The 10,349-nt window shown below is 38.7% G+C and overlaps 1 protein-coding gene across 1 annotated transcript; it reads right to left on the bottom strand.

Annotated features, from left to right (window-relative positions):
* Window positions 1-549: 549 nt before the first annotated feature.
* Window positions 550-9,422, bottom strand: slc25a1b (slc25a1 solute carrier family 25 member 1b). Its single transcript, XM_008325645.3, has 9 exons — window positions 9,013-9,422; window positions 4,145-4,252; window positions 3,583-3,682; window positions 3,139-3,277; window positions 2,948-3,032; window positions 2,408-2,512; window positions 2,203-2,318; window positions 2,041-2,114; window positions 550-1,949 (listed from the first exon to the last, which is right to left on the bottom strand). The coding sequence occupies exons 1-9, from the start codon at window positions 9,125-9,127 to the stop codon at window positions 1,835-1,837; spliced, it is 957 nt and encodes a 318-aa protein (XP_008323867.1). The 5' UTR covers window positions 9,128-9,422; the 3' UTR covers window positions 550-1,834.
* Window positions 9,423-10,349: the final 927 nt, after the last annotated feature.

Below are 10,349 nucleotides of genomic sequence, written 5' to 3'. Positions count from 1 at the left end.
AAATAAGAATTTGATAAAGTACTTGTTGTATTCCTTGTAAGACAGCATTGGTTGGGAATTGCCATTTTTTGAAAATAAATACTAGAGAATTAGTTTTGATTTTAAGAACAATGTTAGTCAATGCAAGCTAACCAAGCTAACCAAGTTAGCCAAGTTAACCAAGCTAACCAAGCCTATGGTTTAACCCTCCCATTTCTTGGGGGTGCGCCCTATGACCTCTGCACCCCGTTAACCTGTTAGCACCTAAAATTAGTGCTATAAATTAGTACTATTATTTATTATGTTTATTCATCTTCTTCTTGTTATTTTTCTAATGGATTACAACAGGGTAGTTCAATGTGTGGCTCCTGGGCCTCATGTGGCTCTTCTGTCACTATATGAATTACATTAATGATAATAAATGATATTTGTGAATGGACCAAAATTCCATGTGATTTTTAAACACAGCATTCATGACAAATAAATCCAAAGAGTACATATATTTACTATATATATATATCATGTCCAGAAGCACTTTCTGACTTTTAATTAATTGAGCCACACAAAAACAACGGTCTGAACTGATGTTTATTGTTAAGTGTACATTGTTATTACACTGAAGGCACAATACTTGGTTTAGCTAGGTAACATTTTGGAATTATAATGTGGATTTCTGATGAAAACAACATCAAATATCTGTGTATACGGAAACTTAGTGAGGAGGACAAAATTATTTGGAATGTAATTCTTCCAAAAAAGCTAAAAGTAAACACAGGGTCCTACAAGACCGTAGTGTCCTGAATGAAGTTGTATGAGTAAAAAACAAAGTTTCATTGCACTACAGACTCCAGTCTACAATATGTCTCCGTGTGACTGGGCCGCACTTCACACATTGGTTTGTCAAGTAAGTCAGCGAAATTAATAAAATCTTTTCTAAATGTTCTTTTTTTTCTTGCTACTTACCCTCCTTTAAGGATTAAAAGTGAAGGCACTATTCATGGATTTCCCCATCACACACCTGTATATATTAAAGGCATTGCCACTGTGGACAAACGTACGACTAAAAGCTACAAAGAATTAAACATTCACCCTCGCAGAACATCTCAAACACACTGAGCATAAGATACTGCCTGGTTTTTGACATTTGGCACCAGTACAGCGTGTACAACCAAAAAATTGTCAATTTAAAAAAAAGAAGATCTCTAAGTAGATTTAACAGATGGTCATTCTAATCTCTATATGACTTGTATAACACATACATACTGTAAGAACTGTTAACAATGTAAATAAAGCATATCTGCAATTTTTCAAGTGAGCCACATCTGTCACCATTACAGTCTGTATCGTCATGTATGTATACAGTAAGAAAACTGAAGACGTTTCATCTACCATCATTCCAAAACGTAAGGCATTGAGTTTGTTAATGTACTTGAGCTGTCGCAGTATGTGATAGAAAGATATCTTACTTTCGTGAGGGCTACAAATTGTTGCGTTAGGACTTTTGCTTCAAGTGATTAAAATAAATATTCCATTAGCTGTAGGCAGGTTACATGTCACATTTGATTTCACTCCGTTTTCATTTTTATGGTCGAGTCGAGATGTAAATTAATGGCCCAGTCGTTCCCTGAGATCTTAAGGAAATTCTCACGTTTCAATGAACAGTCTCATCTCTGGGTTCTGGAGTTGTTTTTCACATGTATATAAGCCTTACATTTCTAAAATCTGACACCTCAAATCCCTTTCATTCTTTCGCATGGAGGTAGAGGTTAGAACCTAAAAGCAGTGGTGCAGGAAAATCATTGGTGTAAATTTCCCGACCCGGCACCTCTGTTTGAGCAGCACCAGGATGTTCTCTTCACTCCGTCTTCCAAACTACGTTGAGAACCTTCACAACTTCTTCGTAGATGATGAAGACGATGGCGACATCCATACACACTCGACCCAGTCGAGGAACAGTACCTTTGTAGAACCTGCGTGGAGTAAAAAAACAAAGATCTGGTGACACTGTACGTAGTGTATGTCATGCAGACGGTCATTGATGATGTCTGGTTATAAACTTACGCCACTGGTCCCTCGTGCTTCATGATCTTTACAGCACAGTCCAACGTGCTTTTGTACTTGTGAGCTTCAAGACCCTGTCAAAGAGAACACACATTCAATCTCCAGACTAAAGTGGAACTGTTAATCCCAAGAGTAGAGGTACAGTGAGGTCCTGTCACTCACCTGCATTCTTGTTTTGATGACATCCACGGGTGTGTTTCCAAACACACTGGCAGCACCAGCCACGGCTCCGAACAGTCCAGTTATCACAGGGTTAATGTATTTGTTGGGGTCGTCGCCTTGACATGAAAAAAAAAAGAAGAAGTATTTTATTAAATGACACCAAGGTAATTCTGGACGTTTTAACAAACGTCATCTCCTCACGCACCTTTGTACCAGTTCCTCAGAGATGTCATGACGTAGAAGCGGATGGCCTGGTTGGAGCCCTGCTTCAGTACAGTGGCTGTGAGGCCCTGATAAGTCCCCTTCAGACCTGAGGGGGGCACCATTGTCAAGATCATCATCATTAGCAGTGCTTTATACTTCTTTAAATAACAGAAATACGTGACATTGAGCTTTTCAGGTACATAAAAAGGTAATACTCAACAATATCCTTTATGGAAACATTTCGCAGTTAAAAGATTAAACAGTAGATGGCAGTGTAATTTAGCTTGGCTGAACATATGACACAGTATTTAACTCTTAATAACCTACAGTCTCCATCTTCCTGTATCCATCCATCAGTCATACAAATTATTTCCTTGTCACACCCTGGTGGCTAGGGAATAGAATCGCAGTGTGACTGATGTCTATAACATTATGGTTAGATTAAAGTGTGGCAAGACACTAGACACATGTTCTATAATTACTGTGACGAAGAAAACCAACATTTGTCAGAAATAAAGATTAAAGAATAAAACATCCTCACCTTGTGTTCTGATGATCTCTCTCACCCCATGAAAAAAGCCCTTGTATTTTGGGTTTGCTGATGTCTGATCGTGGATGAATTTGACCTGAAATCACACAGAAACTGATTAGATTCTTAGACAGATGTGACGGTGATGTTTAATTCAAAATGATCCTTTAATAATGCTCTGAGCATGTGGGTTTTTTTAATACCTTTACTGTCTCCATAGGACAGACCACAACCACAGCTTCTGCAACTCCAGCTCCAAGACCACAGAAGAAGCCCCTCTTACTGTCCAGTTTACCGCTCTCATCACGCATCTTATTACTAAGGAACTCGAACATTCCAAACCTGTGGAAAATGACAAACAAAATAGACAACTTAATAAATATTATATATAACTGCACAATCAATAAAAAATACAAACAACACTTTATCAAAAGCAAAGGTCAAACTTGTTTAGTTTCTAAATGATTCTTGGTTTTTCTACAGCATTTACTTTTGTGGTTTGGTTCAAATGGTAATTTATGACCAGAATGGCGACAAATGTGGCTGTGACTTTTTAAAAGCCTCATGAGATGGGACAGATTGAATGTCTTTAGTCAGGGCAGGGGTGTTATCTCTGTATGGAGCTGACCTGTCAGCTGGGTTTTTACCTGACTGCTGCTTTGGGGATGGAACCGTAGAGCAGTGAGCTGAGGCCTCGGTACAGACCTCTGACTCCATGACTGTTCACTGTCTGCTTCACACAGTCCGCTTTAAAGAGAGAGGAGAGTGATTCAACAAGTCAGTGTGGAGGTTCTCTGTCATCCAGGGCTTCTCCAAAAGTTGTTACGTCAAGACGGACAAAGCAGAAAAACAATCATGTAATCATGGACTAATCCTGTGCTGCTGGAGTCTGTGTGAAATAATCAGTGGCTGCGATGTTCTGGAGTGACCCTGATTAAAAGTCAAAGAGACAGCGTTCTACATTCAAGCTGACAGAAGCCTGAAACAATAACAATTTACACACAAACACAAGTGAGTTCCAAAGATCTCAGTCCTCTCTCTAGCAGATAACTGAGAGCAAGAGAACAGAACTTATGTGTCAGTTAAGTAACACTGAAGACCGACAATCACTATCATTCACTGTGCGTTCCTTTACAAATTGTTTTGTTTGATGGCTCTTTTTTACATTTTAACAAGAATAGTTGAAAAAGAAGAGGAACTCAAACTTACTGATGCCCTTGTACTTTGGAGGACTTGCTTTTTCGTCCAGCTGCAGCTGTGTTTTTACATACTCTGTGGGAAAAGTGATGCAGATCTCAATGCCTCCGGCTATCCCCCCTGTGAGAAACAAAAGAATAGTTCCATCGATTGAGCAAAGACTTCAAGAACAGAAGGAGGCTCGGAAATCTAGGCTCACACCGAAAAAATACAGACAGTTGATAAACGAAAAATACGGTGTTGATGACAGAACAAACATTCGTACATTTCCTTATACAATATTTATAGTATCCTTTTTAATAAGTTAAGAATAATAATAATCTAGTCAGTTATAAATACTTAACCTAGGAATGGTAAAGTAAAACAATCCATGTCTGTAAGTATGTTTTTATTAAAAAAATGTTTTTTTTTTCTTTTTATAATGATGTTTACTTTCTACTTACTGAGTACAGTATTACAGATCAATTTATGTTTTGTACATACTGTATGTGTTTATGTGAAAAATTATAATTATTAATAAGATTATTTAAAATGTGATTTAGAATTATTTTAAATGTAAATAAGTACAAATAAAACACAAAATACTGAGCAAAACATTAGTGTTTCTGGTTTGGGTACACAGAGAGAAGTATAGAGTTCTTAAAAATATAAATTCTACTGGTGTTGACTTGAACTGTTGGTTAGAAGATGTGATGGTGTAACTTCACTTCCATTTACGTGTCAGTGCTGAGCGTAATACCACCTTAAACCCCCTGCTGGTCACACATCTGCAGTTGATCAGCAAAAACAGAGCCGTCTGCTGATTGGCTGGGCTGATCTCAGCGTGATTCAGCCCACACATACTCCCCCTAGAGGGGTGTGAACAGCCTTCAGGCCACATACCACCACAGCCTATAACAACAGTTCATGCAGCCACGCATTAGTCTGGTCACCGTGAACACAGCAGAGCGTCAGCACAGGAGCACACCGGAGCCGGAAGTCTTTAGGACAACAACTCAAATAAAGCTTTTCGTTGGTTTTATTAAACACTCATATCAAAAGTGGTGGTTTATTCAAGATTATTATTTAAAACCCATGTTTAAAAAAAAAATCACACAGTGAATGACTATAACAAACACTCGTCTTACAAAACTTCACACACAGCCTATAATGAAACATGCAAGTAATCCTGATTTTACACATGTCCACACACTGGACCACAGGCTGCTGACTGGAACCAGCTTTGACGCTCAGGCATTTCCAAAATGAGTGGCTGGACTTACACCTGTAGCTGCTGTCAAAGCTGACACAGAAACACACTCCACAGCAACACACCTGCATGCTTTACCTGCATGACGTGAAGTCCACGTACTCAAGCTGAAGGAAGACATCAAGATACCGGTTCATCTAGTCCACCAGCTAAACAGACGAACCATCGATGTTTATTCATGGGTTTTTAAACAACAAATATGCAAAATGGAGACTCAAGTGAAGCCAGTCTAAAACAATCAAATGTTCATAGTTAGAGCAAAATCTTTTTTTTTTAAAGAGAACAATTCGGCTTTGGATAAAAGCTTCAAAGTTAGCATTACTAACAGTTATCCTGATTCTTTTTCTTTTTTTCTAAGGCTGTACCAACATGTTCTTCAGTCCGTCTAGTCCTCTGCCTCTCTTTCTAATGAAAGTATAAACTATCATTTCTACACTGAACCATTCACATTACTGTGTCACGTAAACACATGGAAAAGCCTCCATGTCATTTGGAGGAAACTCACCCTGTAATAAAAAAGGAGCTTGGAAAATGTTTTTGTATCAAAACAGCTGTTGTTTGTTCATTCAAGACAGAGTTAGGACTTGGTTTAAGACTGTTAAAAAAACACAAGAGCTTTATTCAGATCAACAACAACGAGATTAAGAAGGAAGAATTTAAACTTCACCAAACAACAAGTGGTGTTGTGAGCTGCCACCCAGCCCTGCTCTATCCCACGGAAATGATATGTTCAAATTCTATGACAGAGAGTTGGTTAACCCACACCACAAACAAAAACCAAACACTCTGTGGTAGGGTGTGTGTGTGTGTAATTGTGGTTTTGGTGTGTTTTCTACTGGTACACCGGCTTCTACCTACAGGAGATGTTTCATGTCTGTAACATTCACATGTCGTCTATCACAGTCGATTTAGAAGATGCTAAACGTCCCAAAGTCCCAGCAGGTCCTTGTCCTGGTCGTAGCTGGAGTACTGAGGCTTTCTTTTTCCAGACAGTGGTGGAGGTAATCAGCTTAAACATGTGGTTCAACTCCTCTCATGTGACTCACTTGTAGCTGCCTTAACCATGTAATACGAGAAACAAATCTTATTTACGTATCCATTCATCTGATGTTATTACTCATCCATTTCACCAAGAATGAAACACAGTTTCAAGGAATTATTGTGATTATCTTGGAAAAACTAAAAAGTCAAATAAAGGACAGGAATATGTTTTAATTCTTATCACTGGACCACGGCCCTACTGCATTGACCAATGGTTCCAAAGTATGATCTGTGACATAATCTTATGTCAGAGGTAGATCAGTTCCTGTGTCGCCATGCTAGTTTTAAACTAGGCTAATGGTCTGTACACACCAGCGGAGCAGAAGAATTCTATTCATTTTAAATCTCACTGATGACAAGATTTGGCCTTCACTAAATGGTCAAAACCATTTTTTCCTAATCGGGGTTTTGGTGAAGACGAACATCTCTGGAAAGAGACGGAGGTTTGTGTTTTTGAACAGAGAAGTTCATTGGTCTCAAATAAAATAAATAATAAAAAAAAAGTAATTCTATGTGTTTTGCTCTTTCTTACACGATATCCATGTCACAAGGTCATCATTAACGATTGCCTTGCCTGACAGTCGGACCTCTGTGCACAGTTGGGCCATCTGTCACTCATTGACTCGTCAGACAGACCAGTTATCAGAGTGCAGTTATTTCAACCACGTTTCTTTGAAATACTAAAGGGTAAAGTACCGAGTGCTAAAGTCCCATTCGCATAAGACTGTTCAAAGGACAGACCAATCACAGACGTGCTACAGAAAACGGCTAAGTGCCGGCACAGCAGGTCGTGGTTGTCACATGTATGAAGACACTTGATAAAAGTTCACTCGTAAAAAACGATCTGGTCTTTCACAAGTCATTTTCAACGGTGCAACAACGAACTTTGTTGAACATAATAATACACACAGTTTATTTCCTGCTTCATGACTTGGCTGATGGAAGTTAAAGTTTATATCCTATAATAGAACTAAAGTAACCTCTATTCTCACATTTTTACTTGGCAACAGGAAATATGACTGCCACCGACTAGGTTAGCATAGGTTAGCCTGTCAGTAATCTGGCTGAGCGTTGGGGGAGGCTAACTGTTATTAGTAATAGATCTCTCAGTATGGATTTAACTTAATAAATATGTGGTGAATGTATCACAATAAGAAACAGTTAAGGTCTTATGAAGGGCTGTTGGAGTAAGGCCACAGGACATGATGCTAATCACAGTTAGCAAACCTAGCTTTGATATTTTTGTACATGGGCTTTAATGAATTCTTTTTTTGATGTAACTTGTACCAGTAATGTACCAGTAATGTACCAGTAATGTACCAGTAACCATGCACATTTATGCATTTCACCAGAGATGTAACTGACATCCTGAGTGGGAGGTAGGACTATCAGGGAGTTGACAGATGAGGTAGTGCTTGAAGTAATTGCTTCATTCATTATATTACAAATGGAAATTTCACAACGGAAAAAAACAAACAGTTATTTATAACTTTGTTATTGCCGACATTTTTATTGTTTTAAAACAAAAATGTGAGACAAAGAACCAAAATGGCCGTAATTGTTTGTAAAGGGAGTTAAAGTGTAAACATAGTTGTGTGGATGTAATGCTGAGTCATTGTAAGGAACCCCGTTATTTTTCTTCTCTGTTCCTGAATGTTTAATTAGCTTTAAATTAATATATATATCTTTGAAAGTAAGAGCCCTGTGGGGCGGTGGAGTAAAGGCTTGTAGTTCTTATTGTTGTTTCAATAGCCTGTGGTGCCTCTGTCTCTGAGAAGCATTCATTCATGCTTCCACCACTCTCCTCAATCCCTTTTAAAGGGACACAGACGGAGCTACAGCCAATCCCTGCAGTCACTGTGGAGGGCGGGTTGAACCCTGGACGGTTCACCAGTCCATCACAGGAAGACAAAAAGACACAAGTAACCATTCACACCCACACCTAGAGTCATTTACAAAGAACTAATCAACATCATCCTGCATGTGGTTAACTGTGAATGCAGTTCAAATACTGGGAGAATATGCAAACTCAGACTTCCAACAGTCCTGGGTTTTTCCATTTCTATTGTTTACATTCGTTGGGCTAAAACAAAAACAGAGACATGAATGTAGCAAGTTGACTTTTAAGTGACTTTTAGGCTTTCAATTTTAGTTTTAAATGAGGAAAATGTGTTGAACTAAACTCCTGTCTCGACTCTAACCTGCTCAACAACTCCAACAAATTCAAGGAGCAGATTCTTTGAAGGGGGTTCTTAAAGGGCCTAGGGCTAAAATGGATTCACAAAAAGATGAAAAAATAAATAAAAACTGAATATACTGTAACCAATTTTCATGTGAGAACACTTTTGCAACACTTTTGTGTCTGGCTGAAAAGTTACTTCTCGGAGTCATTACTCATTAGTCATTACGACGATATAAAAGTCACGCACCGATCTCTGACTGAAATCTGCACATTCCTTTCAAATTCATGTCGTACAATGTCCCATAATGGCAGCCCTGTGGGGCAGCGTTGTCAGCTACACGTACAGATTGGACCATGAAACAGAACAACAACTTTCTTTCTGTACAAAGACCATGCAACTTTCCTTACCTGCTAAGATGGCTTTGCCGGGGTGAGTGAGTTTGGCTTTCCCTGTCGCCGGAGCTGCAGCAGCCAAACACCGAGGTCTGTGGAACGGACTCACGAAGCCTGGTTGTCCAAACATGACTGCCTTTTCTGAGCAAACTTTGTTGTTTTTTTTACTAACAATTCCAGTCCCTGTAGTTGAGCTCAGAGGTCGTAAAACGCAGGCAGCATTCAGACCTGGTTCCGTCCACAGCAGACACAGCTGGAGTCGCTCGTCGACGTCAGCCGTTTCTGACCATTGGACTCTCCTGGTTGATGTTAACTACCCTGTACTTTTGACAGTTATCACTACAGTGCACACACGCACAGGCTGATAACGTCGCGTGTTTCCGCCAGGGCGGGGCAGAGTCAGTCGCTCCCCACTCTTACTCCAACACGGAAAGCGCCATGTTTTACACAAACAGTTAAGGTGGAGCAGCGGAGATGCCCGCAGCCTGTAAATGCAACTGTCGTTCTATGGGGGCGCTGTTTCACAGCCCACACTTCTGCACAGAAGAGCAGAACCGGGAAAACAAATCAATTATTAAATATAAATTAAACGTGGTACTACTTATGTTACTAACAGTAGACGAACTACTGGTACCGTATCAACCCTGTGGTAGACTATGATCTCACAGCTCTTTGAAGGACAACCCCAAATAACATCAATAAAGAAAGAAGATAAGGGAAGTACAGTAATAAAAAAGTTTAAAAACATAATATAAATATATATAAATATAATAAGTAATTATTATATTTATATAATAATATGTAGTCATTATTACTACTGTTACTACTACCTGTAGTTGTAGAACGAATAATAATAATAAGAAAAAAACAACAAAGCACATCTTCTTGAACTACCATTAGTAGAAGTAGTAACAGAAGAAAAAATATTGGTCTCGTACTAAAAGTATAAACAGTGAATTTACATTTAATGTAATAATACACAACGATGTATGTAATGTAATAATACACAACGAGTTAACACAAAGGTGTATAAGAGTCAGAAATACGTAAAAAAAAAAAACCTGTTGGAAAACATTATCATTTTACCTATGAAACATCTCTTGAAGTTAGCTGCAGTTTATATTATGTGAACCATGTGGTTTCTCTTCCAAAGACGTTATACTGGTCCTTCTCTGAGGAACTATGTGAACTATGTAAACTGTAGGTTACTGGTCCTTCTCTGAGGAACTATGTGATGTAAACTGTAGGTCCTTAACAACAAACCTATGACCTACACAATGACACGACAGGAATTCTCTGACATGTCTTGTATCCATATCTTAAAGCTCTAGGTACTAGAGACAGTCAGATAA

Source organism: Cynoglossus semilaevis, chromosome 14, assembly GCF_000523025.1.
Source record: "Cynoglossus semilaevis isolate Cse_v1.0 chromosome 14, Cse_v1.0, whole genome shotgun sequence".
In the NCBI taxonomy this organism is placed as follows: Eukaryota; Metazoa; Chordata; class Actinopteri; order Pleuronectiformes; family Cynoglossidae; genus Cynoglossus; species Cynoglossus semilaevis.
The sequence above is the reverse complement of the archived record's forward strand: the minus strand, read 5'-3'. Positions and strand labels throughout refer to the sequence as shown.